Genomic DNA, 19,626 nt, shown 5'->3' with positions numbered 1-19,626 from the left:
TATATATATATATATATATATATACAAAATCATGCACCGATGAAGCCTAATTGGCCGCTTCGTTAACGTCAACTCACCACGATGAGGAGATCACGACATCGGCTTTGCGAGGCTTTTACCAAATTTTTATATCGCCTTCAAGGTATTTTATGATATTTAATATGATGAAACTTTTCTCATCAAGGAGCAATTCCACGAAGCAATGGATAAGTCTTTTGATTCTTACACACAAAGCTCCTATTCCAACTACAGAAATTCTTGGAATACTTTACACATCATAGTATACCTGAAATGTCACTTGATCTTTGCTTAACCCTAAAATGTTCCAGAAGCGATGCAATTGGAGGTGAAGTTCTTAGTGTCGCTCTTGAAAAATTTTACAAGACAAAAAAGGAATAATTAATATCATATTTATAAATTTTCAGTTCTTTAAAAGAGGATGGGTGCATAAATATTTAAAAGTCTCCCTTTCGCATCCTTGAAAGTTTCTCTTCTTAACTACATTTATTTAATTTACACTATCACTGTCACATTGAATGTTCCAACGTCTTTGTCTCCAGGATAATCTAATGCAGGATCAATAAGGCGGTTTAACGGAACGAGACAGTTCCGTTAATAAAGTTCCTTGGGAAAAGCGTAATTAACGTTTGCCGGCGTCAGCTCCATGCAAATTAGTATTGATCACGCAGACTGTGGCAAATCAAATCCCGTCGTGAATAATGTCATCGGAAGTTGAAATCTCCCCTGTCTTGACAGCATCCTTTATAGCAGCAAATCCTGCGAATTTCGCTCAAACAATTTTCTCTCATAAGAAATATTTTTAAAAATCCAATATTTTTCTAAATGAATGATTATTTTCCCAGAATTAGAATTAGTCTCGGAATTCTTTCAATGCAAATTCAAAAAACATCCCTATGGACATATAGAATTGTTTTCCAACACTGACACGATTTTTCGCGATCATTTTCTTCTTTTTTGACACATGTTTTTAAATATTAGTAACTTCCTTTTCACAGAACAAATTCGAAAAGCTTGTTCGGCTGTATCATCATTTGCGATTCCAAGCGCAGCAGATTTGCGTAGAAAAAGCCGATGACGTATGTCAGCATTTCGATTCGCGAACATACCGCGAGATCAGTCAGGGTCATCGATCGTCCTTCGCGTTCGGCGACGCGTGACGGATCTTCGCGATCGTGCGTAACTAGGTACTCCGTTTTTCTCGATCGTGACGATCTCCGTTTCGGAAATCACAGGATCTACACTGCGCGCGGTCTCGGCGTGAACTGAAAGGCCCTGTCCCCGGGCTTCACGTTCACGTTGTCGTGTGTAAGGCGTCACATGCGTGTGCGTGTGCCGGCGTGCACACCACACGTGCGCGGTTCTCTTGATACCTGTACATACTCGGTGACGCTGAATAAAAATACTTGTATGAATAAAAATACTCACACAGGCTAAAAAATGCATTTTATTCCATAACTTTTCAATTTGGTGAAAATTAATTTTGGTCCATTTATCGACTATTAAAAATATTCATGCGATAAATCTTATTTTATTTTTTTTATATTTAAACATTTTTAAACATTTAATCATGCGATAATTTTTATTCAATTTTTTATATTTGAACATTTTTATTCAATTTTTTTCAATATTTAATCATGTAACTATTACATAACTATACGTAATATATTGCGACCTTTTTATTTTTATTTTTCAGTTGTAATGTTTATGTCTTACACTGAAGACGACCTAATGAAGGTTGAAACATTTGTATTTTAAATGTTTATAACGATGTTTACGATCGGATTTGGAATATAGATTAATTATTAATAATTAACAACTAATTTTAAATAGTAGCTTTTCTCCTTTAACAACTTATTTTCTAAAACAACTTGTATATCTGATCGATTCAAATTAAAAATTTTTTCCTTCAAAACGTTAAAAGATATTTTTAAATTGAATTATATATAGATATATCCCAAAACAAAAAAAGATCAAATTAGGAATTATAATTCTTCAATACTAATTATTTACTTTAATCTTATCTACAATGTTTTCATTGACATTCATTACGATATATTATCTACAATTTGTCTATTGGGTAAGTCTTTCTACATCAGATATCTAAAAAAAATATATTCAAAAAGCAATACTCTTAAATATCAGAAATATTCGAAGCATAAAGATTTTGCAATTATAAGTGATCTAAAAATCATTACAAATTATATTTACACACTTTAATTATAACAAGATATTATGTAAAATTTTTAATATTTAAAAAATGTTTATATAAATCTCAGAGAAGTAAATAAAATTCCTAATCAATTTTAAATAATTTTGAATTCGAGATTAAATTTTTATCAACAATTCACATTAATTTAAAACATAAATTACAAACAATTCTTTAACGCTCGTATAACTTTCAAATAAATTAATAAATAGTATCCAAGTCAACAAGCTATAATTAGATGTGTGTGTGTGTGTGTGTGTGTGTGTGTGTGTGTGTGTATGTGTATGTGTGTGAGACAAAGCAAAATTTATTATTTCACAATATAATTTTCCACATTAATTTGTTTATAAAAATATCGAATATTGCGTGTTGCTATATGTAAAACTGTTTTAAATCTCAGGATAGTAAATCGGTTATTTGATGGGAAGGCGAACGATGCTTTTGTTAATGACCACCATATACAAACTGCAGACAGATCGTGTACTGATTGTGGGAGTTCCTCAGTGTGTGTTAGAATACGAGCGGTCTTTTTCGCTCAGGGACTTGTGAGCACGTGTGTCGTCCACTCAAGCATATAACATGCACGCACACACGCTCGTATTAATATACATCACGGCTGCGTGCACACCCTACGCGCTGTTGCAGTATGTGTGTCTCATGGTCAGGGCGGGACGCATTATGTTCTTTACAATAGTATAAGCGTGTCTTTCGTGCACGAGTCCACATGAAACATGGACGCACATAGACATAACGATTTTTGGACGGTAATAATAGGTATCACAGGCCAATTATAGTTAAGAATGACTACATTTTCTCCAGCCAATCTGGCTCTCTTCTCCATCCACGCCGACACACTCGCACATACATACCTCTTCCTCACTCTCCAGAGCTTGAAATATCTACATATAAAAATAGCTGACGGAAGAAATAAGATAGCAAAATTAATTATGGACTAGTATATTGTTAGTATATAGTATATTGTTTTTTTATTTCCATTTAATTACACCAAAAATCTAAGTATAAAGAAATTGAGATTTTATTTAACGGGGTTTTTCATTTTTCTTTTTAAACAAACAATATTTATATTTATAATACAAACAGTATTTTCTTCATCTTACTCTATCTTAAATTAAAGCTCAGTTTCCCTCAAGTATTATTTCGCTCGTCTCAAAGATCATTCACCAACATTATCAATCTCACTGCAGAAGATTATCGCACGCAAATGGCGCTCCACTTTATATCGTCTTACATATGAAGAGCTTGTAGATAAATAAATAAACGGGAATGACGGAGCTGTTGGCGAGCGACGATAAAAGCTTGCTTTAAAGAGACACGCACGCAAGAGTCTGTACGCATGCATACGCAGCAAGCACGTGCACGCCGACAAATTACGTGCGTATGGGTGACTTAACTGACACACCGTGCGTGAGGTCAAGTCTGGAGAATGTTTCTTCTATTGCTCATTGTGTCTCAGAGGGCCTCTATGGCATATTCGAAGTAAGTGGGTATCGCCCTCGATGAGAATTTGCACTGCCATTGAAACGGCGAAAGCGAAAGCCACTTGGCGATTCTCAGACGCGGACAGTTTTTGTCTTTGTCATATTTTATAAATTATCGTATGTTTTTTTTACCAATATGAATGATTGAAAATTACTATATTCAAAAGTGATGCAATAAGAATATTTGCATTATATGAAAATTGACGGAAAAGAAGATCAAATAGCTCTCAGTTTAATAATTTAAATTTAAAATTTATTGAATTATTATTAATTTTTTAACGCGAAGGACTTAGGAACGATATAATGAAATGTATTTTCCTAGAGTTTTAGAAAGAGCGAGACAAATTAAAAATAGCGTTTTACGAATCAAAATGTTCTAAAATAAGGATTTATATTTAATTTATATTTATTTAAAAACTTGTATGAAAGAGAGAGCATCCATGAACACCTCTACGAACTGCTTTTAATTCCACTTCATTTATCCCGGAAACTTGATGTTTAACATATAGATATCGGAGTATTATTATTTTTATACTTTACCCTGAACTTAGACGAAGAAAACATCGTTATATAACAACAATTAAATCATCAGACGTGTCGATTAAATGCCGCCTCGCAATTACGATCGAGTAGCGCAGCGAGTGTATTTTCAGCGCAAAAAAGCTGCTTGGTCGTGGTAAAACCGACATTATTGTCCGAGTACGGTTTCATATCGGCTCTAGTTCAACTTACATAAAGCAACGAGTTGGCGATCAGGCCACTCGGGAACCCGAGCATTCTTCTGGTACACGTCAGCGCGCAGAAAAGGAGCCGAAGAAGCGTTTCCCTTTCGAGAAAAGGAAGGAAGACAGAGACACGCGGGGCTAAGAATGGGACGGAAAAGGGGCCCGTGGGGTACACAGTTGCAACGCGTAGTAGACCAACGCGAGAGGAATGCGTAAACGGTACACCGTATAAGTAGCTCCGCTCGGTCACGACCAATTCCAGAAAGGCACACATGAGAAATGCGGCGAGAAAAGGCCTACGCGCTCGCGAGCCTTCAAAATCTTAAGCAAAGGAAGTATCACATTTGGTTTGAAAGAAAGATTCGTCATTCTTCAAGTTTTGATATCAAACAAAGCTAGAGAAGTTCTTTAAAAAAAGAATTAAAACATTTCTCCTTTTAAGTAAATAAAGAACAATATCAAAGCCATTGATAGCAATATTATTTTGATCTTGCTTTCAGTTTTATTCAACGAATATAAAAAAAACTTTTGGTATCAATTCAACAACACAATTGAGATAATTAATCGTGAGATTAATTATAATCGTGAGAAGGTGAAGAACGACTTCAGTAGAAGAGAATGACAGAATAAAGAAGAAGAGAATTCGCAAATATTAAAAGAGTACAGTGAATATTAACTTGAAGTCATTGTAAAATCGAAGAAAAATAACAATTATTAATTCTATCATGCAGTGCCGTTTTCTTAATTATAGTTGTAATATAATTGTGAAGACGTCAGAGTTCGCAGTTAATGTCGAATGTCGGCAAGTCCTGATTATGATGTTAATAGTGTTCCTTATTATAAAAGCGAGATGACTGGGACAGACACATAGATGGCTCACGTCCAAGGGATCTTTCGTTCCACGTTCGTGCCGCGATGGGTTGTTAAATTCATCCCTCACGGTCACGACAGCGTTGCGTCACCGACGACGACGTAACGAAGCTCTCTTTCTTTCCCTCTTTCTATCTTCCTCTCGCAAGCTCACGTTTACTCAGAAAGCACGGTATAATTTGTTCATGGTCACGATATTTTTATTTCGAGCAAGGTCAATGACGCGTCATCAGTACATTGCTCCGCGTCGTTGATAATGATATCGCGTGTCGCGCGCAGGTTCGCCTCTAGTTGCGGGATTGGGTACAAGTGGAAGGAAATAGCTGAATCAGCAGGAATCGCGTGCATCGGGAAAATGAGCTCTAAGATTAGTAGAAGAGGCGTGCCACATGCCGTAACCCCGATGATGTTTAAAGCTTGATGACATCAATCTAATAAGCGCATATATACTGAGCGACAATGAGATTCTAAGATGTAAAACTTGAGCTTTAAGCCTTAAGAAATTGATCAATCATAGTCAAATATGAAGAGAATAACTGATTACGATTAATCAATTATTGGCATAATATTGGCCTATATTATTAATATTGGACCAATATATCTTTAATGTTTAAACAATGTATCAGATACCAATAAATTGCTACCTGAATTAATTCATCTTATTTTAGATATTTATTTTTTATTTTTTATATTTTATCGGTCTAATGTTAGATGCAACTTATTTCGCCATATGGCACACGTTGACAAAATCGTTCCAATAAATCAACAAACGTACGGTGAACAACCCGATCATTGTATTATTAGCATGAACATATGCATTATAAAATAATTTTAAAAATACTGCACTGATATCAGAAAGATATAACAATTATTTAACTTGATTTAAGCAAATATCTTAGCGTAGAGAATTATGATAAAATAAACAGCGGAAGATTCTGCTGTATTTACGACTTTCGCAATAAAAAAACGCAATATAAGTTAAATATAAATCAAGCTCCTCTTACCAAAACAAAATTAAAATGAATTAGAAAAACAAATTTTCACCGATTCGTTTTAATTCAAATCATCTTCTTCTCTATCGTTAGTGTAAGTTCCCTTGCTCAACGCGGTGACTTATACAAACTCTTTCGTATTCTTATGCAAATCTTCTATCGCCTTCGTCACGGCAAGCGGAGGTATTGTAATCTTTTCAGTCGGTATTTCCAATAACTTTCGTCGCGTAATATTACGAGGCGCATCGCCCTGCTCCATTGTCCGCGGCATTTCAGCGGTGCACTTTTGTCGACGGTGCGAATTGTTCGGAACGTGTCCGCGGTATAATCGAGTAACTGTACGCAGACAATAGCCGAGGCCGCACGGTACGCATCGTTGACTCCAATTATGCGAGTTCTCAACCTCGGCGTCACTGTCGCTGCTGCTACCACGATTACGCGACCGTCTGCGTAGATTGTCGTACTTTTAGATTCGAGCAATTGAATCGATCACTTGTGTTTTTACAGACACGTCATCCCCTGCGAAATCTTATTTTATGTAAGATTTTATATAAGATATAAAAGATATCTAAAAATTGATAACAATAGAAAATAAACATCAACTATATTTAATGATAAAACACTTCTATTGGTTGACCTAATTTGTGAATTTAGATCATTGCGATTTAAAGGATACATAACGGATGCGTAAATTTTTTTTTTTTATTAAAAATAGACCGTATTTAGTAAGAAACAGTAAAAAAATGACGAACCAGCTATTCTTTCGATGTGAATGTTCTTAACAACGCGATTGGAACCGACATAACAGTGAATGGCAATTGTCGTGAGATAACATTCGCATTTCCGCTGAAAATATCGGCGAAATCGTTTTCATGTATCCGCGTAACATCGCATTCGTTCAGCCCGAGGCCACGCACAAATACTCACGCACACGATGTTTATGTATAAGAAAAAATACCGTATAAGAAAAAATAACATCCGTTTTTACCGTTACCATCATTTGTGGTCTTCAGCATTTGTAAATGAAAAATGTGCCGATGTATTAATTTAGAAAAAGAGATGGATATTGCCTTTAAAGAAGTGAACCTCTATGTATCAATAATTATATGCCCTATATTTTTCTCAGAAAAATATAAAACTTTTTAAGTATGAAAGGAGTTACTATGCGCAAACATTTTGTAACTCAAGGAGTTAAAAATAGCAACTGGACAAGATAACATAAAATGTAAATTTACGTAAGAAACTTGTGCAAAAGCAAGATAAGCATCTACAGATGAATTACAAATGGAATGGATGAATAGATGATCAAAGTAAACGATTACATATGATATGATAGACCAATTGAAAATGGAAATGAACAGGAAGACGAAGTCCAGGTAAGTGTTCTGCAAAGACGAAGCAAATGCACCAGAAGGACTCAGTGTGAGTCAGTAAACATCGAAATATAGAAACTACCGGCTCGTATGATTTCCACCAACCATAGAAACGAGCGCCATGAATGGACAAAGAAAAGATCGCGATGGTGAACGAGGAAACTGAGGGATTCGCAGTATTATGCCGTGAAAAATAAATTATGTTCAGCGCACTGGCTTTTATATCTCGGCAGATATTCTCCGCCGAGATACGTGAGAGAATGCGAACGCACTTAGCAATATGTATACGAATTAGTTGCGAGCACAGCATGACGTGAATGACTTTTGACGAGTGTTCAGCGTTCAACATCGTCTCCATTGTAGCGGCATTCTATTGAAATTCTTTCAGATATCCGTTATTCATTATTACATCACAAATTACTGTCATAAAACAAAAATTATTAAATTATTAAATAATAATATTTGATAGCTACACTGTAATCAGCATGAAAAAAATGTCCTAATACAGATTATATTACAATATGTATTTATTTTTTATTTTAGATATCTGGCTGGGATTATAATTTTCGTAAATAAATTCCTTGTAAATTTCTATATCATTATTAGATATCAATATTAAATTAATTATAAGTTTAAGAATGTACGTCAGATATAAAATTGCATTTTAAGATTTTATTCTAATTTTTATATAATAAATTCCGTTTCAAAATTTTGTTATAATTTTTACAATATGACTTCGTGTAGCAATTAATTGGCATTGATAATTATTTATCAATTCGAGTTTAACGTAGTACTGCAAAAACACTTTAATAAATAAAAATTTAGAAGCTTGATATGAATTTTAAGTATAATGTATAACATATTAAGTATAACATATTAAAGTATTAACGAGACAATATTTCTTCAAACCGTTAATATGGCGCACTATACCGCATTGCTTAAAAGGTCATGCGAACATTAATTGAGCGGTCGTGTCAACGTTCGCTGACCAAGAAAAGGATTATTCAGACAGGAAGTTCTACCTTTCTACGCCGAATTTCAATCAGTCGAGTAATTACCGTTCGAGCTTCCGGTCCGTTTCGTTAACCGCGAATATCTCCCAGGTACACTCAAAGAAACCGCGAACTTCCTGCGCAAATAAACACTGCGGTCTGAGAACCGATGAAATCCAATTGGACGTAATTTATTTATTATTGTCGTTTCCTTTTCCAGAAATCGTTCTTTCGATTAAATTAATAAATAAAATTAAATGGAATCAAATTAGCATTAGGAATCCTGTGAAATAACCAATTGCTAATAAAACTAACTATAAGATATCTGTAATTAAAAATTTTTCATCAGCATTCTTAATTCAAATTATGGCAATTTAAAGACAATGTTTCTAATTATTGTAATAATTAATTTCATTTCTATCAAAAGATCATCAGAAAAAGTTGTGTATAATTAAGTTTTCAAGTTCTACAGTTATTCAATAATGTGGATGATGATTAAACTTCCACGTGATTTTGTATAATACAAGTCTTTAAAGAGAAGCTCGTCAAAAGTAATGGCTTCATCAAACTTTGCTTCCCTCAGGCAACAGTGAGAAAGGAAAAACCATTTCAGTTCCAAATAGCGACGAACGAAGAATAATCTCGGAGGTTAAACTGAGCGGTTAAGTAATCCGAAACTTTTGCCTTTCTCTCGCAGGTTTAATTCGAGGCGTGTCGTTCAACCAGAGGAGCTATCATCTTCGGCGCTATCACGTGACCGTCTCGGCAACGTTAGAGCTTCACCATCGGCTAATGTCATCGTGCGCAGCGTGGCGAATTGTCACGCACGACAATGCCCGCGACGCGAGAGAAGACAAACGTTGGTCTCCCCCCCCCCCTCTGCCTCTTTCTCTCTCTCTCTCTCTCTCTTTTTCTTGTTTCCCATGAGGATACCATCCGACACACCGCATCTTCCCGGAATCTCTCATTATATCGCGGTCACACAGCCGCGCGGGAACTGCGCAAGTAATAATTTGGTATCTCGGTACCGCACGATCCGCCGATAGGATTATGTCGTCATCGTAGCAATTTGTCAGTCTGCGATATATGTAATTCGGTGACGCTCCTAAGCCCATGATTTTCGCGATTTGAAAAGCAAATTTTTTATGTCTCTGTGTGAAGAAGCATTCAACTTTCTTTCTCTTCCCATGAAATTATTACAGAAGATATATGAAAAAGATACTTTTCTTTTTTACATATTTTGTGTAATTTCATTATATTGTGTAATTTTATTATATTTCATTTATTATATTTCATTTTTTTCTATAATAATTTGTAAAAAGAGAAAACATACTTTCCTTGTTGCAAAGAAGAATATTTTTCACAGCATTGTGAAAGTAAAATAACATCTGGAGCAATAAGCATGAATTACACGCTTTACACGTCGCACATTCAAAATGCAATAATTAGAGTAACTATTATATATACATTACGTTTCATCTCAACAGTAATAACGGTAATTTCCAGAAGCATAGATTCAAGCAGGGAGCCTCAAGGAGGTGCTCTCGCCCTTTTTTAATTGCCGGAAGATATGTCGCAAGAAGATTACGCAACCCTAATTTCCGATTATTAAAATCCTCAGTGTTAATGCCGCACGCCATTATTTGCGCAACCGTCGAGCAGCTCATTATTTGTGTAATTAAAATTTAATGGCGAGGAGGATGTTACTCGAATCGTGCGCTGAAATGTATAGTATAATATATAAGAATAACTTCTCGATAAGAATTCTTTCTCATGTGGAATGTAAGCTGCGATAAACAGGCGCCTGACGCACTGCATGAAATCCGTCCGACAACAGACTTCCTCTGTTATTCAATATTGCGCTAAATGTTTCATTACGATCATCACCATTTTATCATTTGCGATAAACATTTCGTGTATTTTTTTATTTTATTTACCCCTTGCTTGATCATCTAAAAATCTAAATTGTATGTTGTAATATTAAAATAAGTAAAACAGAGTTAATATACATAAATTAATATAATAAAAAAAATTCGACATCTTATTTTTCCTCGCTTGCTCGAGTTGTTGAATATTGTCATGTTAAAATAGGTCACGCTTAATATGAAAACGGAAATGACGAACGCGATTTCTTTGCATAATTTTACGTAGTGATGAAGAAGCGCACAAAGCCCGCATTATATATCGATTTACTCGGCATTATCTCTTATTAAGTATAAACAGGGGTGCAAGTATCGGGGATGTTATCACAGCCAGTCGAGCAAAAGTCGCCGACTGGCCTCTGGTTTTGCGTTGCAAATCGGGAGGCTGAATGAACTACAATAGCATTAAAAGGATAAGAGAGAAAAAGCGACGCATTTGTGAGCCGAGTGTGTTTAGGCTCCGAAAATGAATGCAATGTAAATTTAACGTTCACCTCCGAGTCCCGTAAACATATCTCGAGTACAGAGGACACTCGGATGTTTGAAGTACGGCAGAATGAGAGTACTCTCTCACTCGCGTGTGCCGGAGTGCCTGTAATTAAGCACATAACAAGACTTGTTTACGTCGAGTCCGACCGGTCTTCGTAATCTCCAGAGCCGCTTAGTCTGCCGTTTTAATCTCTTCTCGATGTGGCGCACAGTCATCCACCGTATGCGACGTGTCCCTACACCATGTGCCCGTAAATAGAAACTTTCGCTGCGCCGGCATTGTTTTCGATCGCGACACTCCCGAAGCCTCGTTAAACACGGCCGGTTTCAAAGAGCGTGGGAGATTAAACGGATCATTGATCGTAGAGGAACATACGGAAGTTCAATTCTGCAAAACCACTTTCAGTAGAATCAGCGAAAAATTTCATCGAGGTTTAAAGTAATCGTATAATTATACAAAAAAAATCAATAATTAAATTGACAAGATCAATTCAAGACTAAAAAATCGACAAGATCAATTCAAGACTAAAAAAAAACATTTTTTAGTCTTGAATTGAGCGCAAAATAACTTGTATCAATACAATTTCGATCAAATCAAGATTAAAATCTTTGAAACGAAATTACAATATTTTTGCTGTATGAGAATATTGTTATCAATTTAAGATTAACTTTTTTCTGTACAAAAGTTTAGTAAAAGAACAGAGAGTGAGATACCACTTAATACCAATTACTAATTATTCTGTGAACTTTTTTAGAGAAATCAGTCTATTTTCTGATGACAAATCGAAATTCTGGTGTTCGCATTCACTTTCGAGAAATGGTCTCAAGGTTTATTCATGCGTGACAGGATGAAAATGTCAGACATTTACCACGCGAGCATCGTAGATTTCTCTCACCTTTGCTGTGCATTTTGCTTATAAATAGCTCAACAAATAGCGCAGCAAATCAACATCGATTTGTATAATGATCATGAAAGGCCTTATCATGTAAATTATAAATCATCTTAGTCGCGATTTATACCCTCTATTCATATCTTGTCGTGTAAAATAAATACAAACCAGCAATAAATAAAGCAAAATATTTAGACTTTAAATTCTTTAGAATTTAATTAAATTACATTGTAAATTATATATAATTATTGAATAAATTATACGCTTGATATGTAAGTTATATACTCTAATATTAAATTAAATAACAGTTGATTTGATAAATAAAGAATTTTTCTCTTAATATTGTCAAGATATCACAGACAATTACAATACTCAAAACATCAAAATCTTTTAAATTATAATAAAAGATTAATTATCCTTTTATCAGTTTAATAAATTTTTAAAATAAGTAGAAAATCCCTTCAAATTTATGTGAACTCTGTTCCATCAAAATTTTAATCAAGACTTAATTTTCAGAAATATTCTGTAATTATGGAATACTTGCGATACATATAATATTCATAATCTCTGCAAAGGAAAAATGGGTTCTCTATACATATATACTTCCAATAACAAAATCTTATGTTTTATTTCACAATATTTTATAATTTTGCAATATAACTCGAATCCTTATACTTATATTCTTTACTAAATAATATTATTATATGCCAAAAATATTATTATATGCTTCATCTTCATCATGTTTTATTATTAAAAGTACTTATCAATATTAAGTTTCTGCCATATTCCTACATGCCATCTTGTATATGCGAGATGGAGAATTGTATTGATATAATCGTTTCATCAAGTGCGTCTAATTAGCTATAAAATATTCGCGATTCGTTCTCTCATGGCGTCACGAAAGTCATCCTGCCACCTCGCATAAGATTACCTTCGCGGCGTTGCATAAGGTCATAAAATCTCACCTTCCCATGTGTCAAGGGTCGGGTCCGCACGTCGTGCTACTCACGCGATCTCGGTTACGTGTACCCTGTCTTGTTACATCGTGCCTTGTCATGGACCCTTTCCCCCCTAGAAATTCCGCGTTCCCAACAAGGGTTCCACGACTTTCTGTTAACCCCCCCCCCCCCCGGCATCGCAAACTTTCCCTTCGCTTGCGGAATTTCTCCGCAAAGCGAAATCTCTGACCTTTTCGTCTCTGACGCAGACACTTTCCTTGGAAGACTGATAACGTGTGCTTTGAGGTAATCGCATCAATTAATATAATCGCGAAAAGCCAAGTTTATATTCATCTTAATAAATAATAATAATAACTTTATTGATATAAACGGCTTGAAGTTTTTTTTTACCTTATTGAATTTACTATTCTGTAGTCTTTAAACTTAGAAATTTTGCATTTTTCACGACAAAAATCCGAGGACAAATCTTATTTATTGATTACGTGAAATGTAAGGCATATAAAATAATCAATTAAAACTTGAAATTTCTAAAGTAAAATTTTTTCAGAATAAATAAAATGTTAATTCAATTATAAAAGAAGGCGATATTAAAAGTAATTTCCTTAAAATTAAGCAATTAATATAATATGAATCGTCATAAATCAAACTAATTACTAAAAAGAATAAATCGTTATCTGATAATTTTCTCATTATCGCCTCCAAGATTTTGGCGATTATATATATCCGGTTATATATATTCCCAATGAAATTTTTAGTTTCTAAACGCATTCACCTCCGAGGAATAACTCAAAATCTCAAGGTCATCAAAGTTAAAGGTCAAGAGGAAGAATCTCCTGTCTAGAATCTCCTGATGTCCCCTTGCTTTCCAGAAAATCTATAATGTCGCTCTTGCCCTCATTAAGAAAAAGACAAGGAAAGTCACCCTCACCTTTGTTGTCGCAGACGTCGCAAAGCACCATATCCGTCGACAGCAACGAAACGCGTGTATCCTACCGCGTGGTCGCATCCGCACTGAGATATTTTGTGACGTAGGGCGGCATTGCTACGAGTTGCAAGAGAGGGCGGAGGAAGCTGAAGTGGAGGTGGACGAAGAGCAGAAAGAAAACGAGAAGATCGACGTTGAATGACCGACACTCTCGATCGATTGGATTGTATAAAGTGTTAACAGTTTGACAGCCACGTTTACACTGGCGATGTAGCGCATCAGAACCGATGTATGGACGACCAACGGCCTCCAACGTCGGGGTCGAGAAAAAGGGGGGATCATTCCGATGTGACCCATCATGGTGGGGGATGCCCGGATCAATATTAGGGCGTAGACTCAAGGGCAAGGGCCGCTAGAGCCTATATGGGGTGTCGGTCCTCTAACGTGATGGATTTCTCAAGAAGTGAAAATGAGAAGTCTAATTTTTCTTGGAACAAGAAACAGCATTTTGTGAGCCAAGTTTTGAGAAAAAATAAATAGCGAAATCTCGTTTTCTTAAAGCTAAAGCTTTTTCCAGAAAGATTATATTTAAGACTTAATTTTCCCTATAAAGAAATAGAAGCTAAAAATTAAACTGACTTAATATAATAAAATAGATTTAAAAGTTACTAATTATTAAAATAAAAATTAATAATTATTAGACGATAAATTATTATTTACTGAATATAAAGGGCATAAAATCTTCAAAATTTGATTTTATGATAACTGATTTAATAAATTAAGAATTTTTCTTAACAGCATTGTCAAGACATCAAGATGTTTCAAATAACTATTAGCGAAAGATTAATTATGCTTTTCGCCTATAATAATAAAATTTTTTATAAACCAAAGAGTCAATTCAAAACTCTGCTTTATCAAGACTTTGTATGCGTGATCAGAGTTTAATTATTAAAATATTTTATTTATTATTAATTGTTGAATATTAAAAATTTTCTATGAATTTTCTTTTGTAAAAATTTCCGCAAAAATCAATTCTAAACTTCTTGTTGAAATTCAGGTCAAGGATTCCAGAGCACCTTGTATAAAAGAAATGCGTGCGTGCGTGTGAAAAGGAATTCGGATATGATACATCGCATGACAATATCGATCGCGGTTGTCGTCGATGCTCCCTATTATGTCTAGAATTTATTATACATGACCTTTTTGCTAACTCTCTCATGATCGCCGAGATTGATTCTATCACCTTTGCATGTGTGCCGTAACTGCGAAGTTACACGAGATTAGTGCGATATTAGGTATATTATAAAAATTATTACATGGGCGTGTAAAGTGCCGCTTGTTTGTCTCGCAGTATCGAATAATCTATGTTTGTGTTGACATTAGAAAAATGTTTTTTTTTTTTTGCTAATAATACCGATGAAGAGCAGTCACGTTACAAGATAATATAATCACGCTGACCTTATGCACTTCTGGATAATTTAATTGCTACAGACTAAAATAAAAAATTGATGACCCTTGTTTCCTAACTGATTAATTTAGTCACGAGTAGACGATGTCTAATTAACCTTTACAAATTTTTAAAAGAAAATATTAACTTTACTATCTAAATTAGGAAATCATGTAACAAAATAAAAATAGCTCTACTAAATAGAACCCTCAAAGATGATTAATAAGTAATCAGTAATATAAAAATGGAGAGTCAACAAAGTGATGTGAAAATTTTAAATAATTAAATTTGTCTTATAAAGAATAATTTAATTTTACTTATAGTCTAAAAAATTGTTCGCATTTTCCGATATTTATGCAATCGAATTGCGAAACTCGCTGAGACAGGTGGTAAAAATGATTGCATGTCATCAGACGATGTTAATTGTGCGCGTCGTATTCTCTCCTCATTTTACATATGAAAACTTTCGCGGCGTGAGAATGCGAATTGCCGTGAAGCGAGGGGAGAAACTTGCCCCTCTTCTGGCTTTCAGGACGAAAGCGCAACATTACGCGAACGGCCAGGTATTCGAGCGTAGCAGCTAGCCGGGCATGAGTGCATAGTTCAAGCGTAAACGCGGTATTTCACCGCGACGCGAAAGAATTAACCCCTTTGCAGCCACCGACGACCCGAGATCCTTTGATTCAGGAATTTTTCCCGAGGCGGCTGCTTTACGAATCTTCTCTAAAGAGGAAGAGAGAAAACGTCGGTTTCACGTTGCACTTATATACAGTCAGTGTAATGTGACAATATCTATTTTGCGAACACAACGCGAAATTCTCCGCAATGCAATATTTCGAAAAAAAGAAAATTTCATTCGTATAGTAAATATTTTTGTAAATAAGTATATTTTATATATCCCGCGCAATTGCGATTATTTTAATTGGATGCAATATAAAAAAGTAATAATATTAACATTTTCTTTTAAAAATTCCATTTTTAGAGAAATGCTTTCTCTCTTTGTATCATTTTATTCTGCGTAAAATTAAATATTTGCGAAGAAAATTCAGAAATCCAAATCTTTTAATCTCTAATTCACTTTTAAGTCCTTTTGAATTCCTTTTGTCTTATTTTATTCTACATTATTCATATTTTTTCGCGATGTAAATGTTGCCACAACTGTTCTTGTTAGAGAATTATGACGCGTATCAATTCTTGAGTCATTGGGCGGGCACGTATACAAGCAGAGATATAGTGTCTACATGTAAGATGATAAGTCACAGATAAGAATGCTTAGCTAGGATAAAAGAGCTGTGCAAGGTACTCGAGGTACGCCTGCCGTTGAACCTTTTTATACACATTGCACTCAACTAAAGGTGACCGCGATGCCATTCCGCTCGCGTTGAACACGCATTCATACACAGAGAACTAGAAAATTTCCTGGAAGCAGTACCCGTGAGAACACACCGACACTTTTGACATTTACCGAACTGCAATTCGTATTGCAGATTGGAGATGAAGAGTGAGGGGAATAACCACTAGCTAAAAACAGTATCCTACAGATTACATGATTTCAATTGATTGCATACGATTTCATCTGATAAAAAATAATTTTCTTCACTATATATGAAATCATTTGGCAAAATAAACGATTTTATCTAATATTACACAATTATTTCTCGTATTGCACATGTAATTATCATTTCATATCAATTTTACAATAATTTCGGAGACTCTGTCCCACGATTACATTAAGTGATTATCCCCACAATGAAAAGCGACACTAATTTCTAATTTAATTTAATCAGACGAATTAAGGCAATGCTTAGCTTTTATATAATTACTTGTCTAATTAATTTTTTTTTAAATAGCGAAATTTTTTATTAATCTTTTCTAAATTTAAATTTAATTCTTATAAATTATGTCTTTTTTTCAGGATTTCTAATTTTAAAAAAGATAAACAAAGATGAAATTATTTATGTCCAACGAGTGACTTAAACGCATATATCAGCTCATAAATTTGTACTCGAAGGACCTAGAAGGGTATTTGATTTTTTATCACCATTTGCATAAGTATCAGCTCTTCAGAATATAAGGATATACAACCGAGTGCTTGAAAAGATCGGAATTGTCATCAGTATAGAACTTTCACTGCGGTACTAGAGAAAACGCACGTCTGTTTCTACGGTTAAATTCATATATAAGGACATATGTCAGGGGAACATACACATATTCTCTATTCGAAACACACTACTCTGACCTGTGGTAGTAACGCGAACGAGCGTGCGAACGTGAGGGTGCATCCAAAAATAGGGGTGCTTTAGTCCCCGAGGGATCAATGGACCATGCCAGTTGTACTGTAATTTTAAACGCCTCGACAAACGTCACTAATTAAATCTGCTGGCTTATAAAACGCACCCTTTTCTTTCAAACGAACGTCGAATATTTAACGGCCTGCGGGTATTAAACCGATAAACCTGACAACTTCAATAATTATCTTTCGATGTGAGATAAAAACAGAATCGAGGAAATGCGGGACGATATCAATGAACCAGTAAACATCTCTCACGATGTCCTCTTTAATGAAATTACTACTGTAACAAATTGTATGACGCTTGATAAAAAGAGAAATTTTATAAAACGTCTTTCATATTTTAATTTATTATCATTATTTGCTTAATATTTTTAATCAAAATTATTTACAATTTATTGCAACAAGCTAAATAAATCATACTAAATTTAAAGAAATCAATTTACTATCATCATCATTTGTGTGATTTATTTCTAAATCTTAACGTCATTATTTAATTATTACAAATATAATAACTAAATAACTTTATAAATATTAATTATCTTTCTCTCATTAGAATTTTTATCATGCGAGATGCACAAGATTTTCGCAAACTCACCCTTCCGCTGATCCTCGCTGTCGGAATGGAGCTCTACGTCATGCAGCCTCATGGATTGCACGAATCCTCGCCAATGACTGCGCGATCGTTCCCTCTCACCGAGATCGTTCTTCAGGTTCGCCAACTGCCTATCGGACTCTTTCAAGAGCCCATCTAGAATATCCGGTCTTTCCAGATTAGAGCTAGTCTTAGAATTTTCTTCCACGCTTGCTCCTTCATTTGATGAGTCTTCTCCGCGATCGAGATCACGGATACCTCGATCCTCCGACTCGCGACGCCCATTCGCAATGTAATCTGTGTCCTTCCAACCCTGATGATTCTTCGAGTTTCTTCTTCGACGAGCGGGAGGACGTGGCTGGTAATCCGAATTTGCGTCTTCCTTCTGCTTTTGCTTGTCTCTTAGATCTTTCTCTGGAATCTCATGAAGAATTTTATCCAATGCTTTTCCGTTCGTATTCTTACTCGACATCTTATTAAACACATTCTTTGGATTGTTACATCGATCCTTTAACGACTCTCGATTGCTTCTGGATGCTTCTAGAAGCTTCTGCGCTAGTAACCGAGTCCTGTTGATTTCCGTTCCGGATTTTCTGTCTTCTTTCTCAGAATCGCTTCTGATCTTCCTGTCGTTGCTATTCTTAGTCACTGTCTTGGATGAAGAATCCGTTGATTGGAACATCTGCTGGATCTTGAAGATATCCGATCGAATCTTGGCTGAGGACGGTGCATCGTTTCTTTTACTTGAGATCGTTACCATCAATTCTGTTTTCTGTGAAGAATCTCTGTGATTCCGCTGCGTTGGTGGAGTATTCCTTAGCCTCTCCAAATCTTTCAGATCCGCCAACAAAGAATTATGAGTCCTCGATATCCTGACGTTACCATCGAGCCCAGCAACAATGCTGTGTGGTCGATTTTTCGAGTCTGTTTGGCCAATTTTATCGATCGGCGTTAGCGATTGGTCCAAAAAAACGGTTTCACGAATCTGACTGATGTTGCGCAGCTTGGGTGCGCCGATCTTTATACCGGTGGTCCTCATAATTACCTTCTCGACCGACTCAATATCTCGCTCACGTCCTAATCGTCTCTCCTCGATCAGCCGCGCTCGATTGGCGTCGATTGATGTTGCGAATGAGTTATGATAAATCGGATTCTTGACGGATGTAATGGTTCGCGAATTTGAACTAAAATTGGCAGATCTACTGCTACGCAAAGGAGACATCCGGACCAATTTCGGTGCATCCCTAGGATCGTCCGTCTGCAAACTGCCTCGGTACACCATCTTCTTCTCCTTTATTTTTTCAATTCTTTTCGTTGCCAGACACAGCGAAGATTAAAAAAAAATTGTTGTTTATCTGAAAATTCAAATTTTAACTGAGTACAAAATGTAATCTTAAAAATGATTTAAAAATGATAAAATAACTGTACGAT

The 19,626-nt window shown here is 35.2% G+C and overlaps 1 protein-coding gene across 1 annotated transcript in view; it reads right to left on the bottom strand.

Moving 5' to 3' along the window:
• The window catches only part of LOC108687563, a 33,224-nt gene that overhangs the window by 5,243 nt on the left and 8,355 nt on the right, over nt 1-19,626 (bottom strand). Inside the window, exon 3 of the mRNA XM_018193412.1 lies at nt 18,199-19,550. Coding sequence (XP_018048901.1) covers nt 18,199-19,477 — 1,279 coding nt within the window. The 5' untranslated portion in view covers nt 19,478-19,550. The remainder of the gene's footprint in view (nt 1-18,198; nt 19,551-19,626) is intronic.

This window comes from Atta colombica, unplaced genomic scaffold (assembly GCF_001594045.1).
Source record: "Atta colombica isolate Treedump-2 unplaced genomic scaffold, Acol1.0 scaffold207, whole genome shotgun sequence".
NCBI classification, from domain to species: Eukaryota; Metazoa; Arthropoda; class Insecta; order Hymenoptera; family Formicidae; genus Atta; species Atta colombica.
This window is presented reverse-complemented; position numbering and strand designations above follow the sequence as displayed.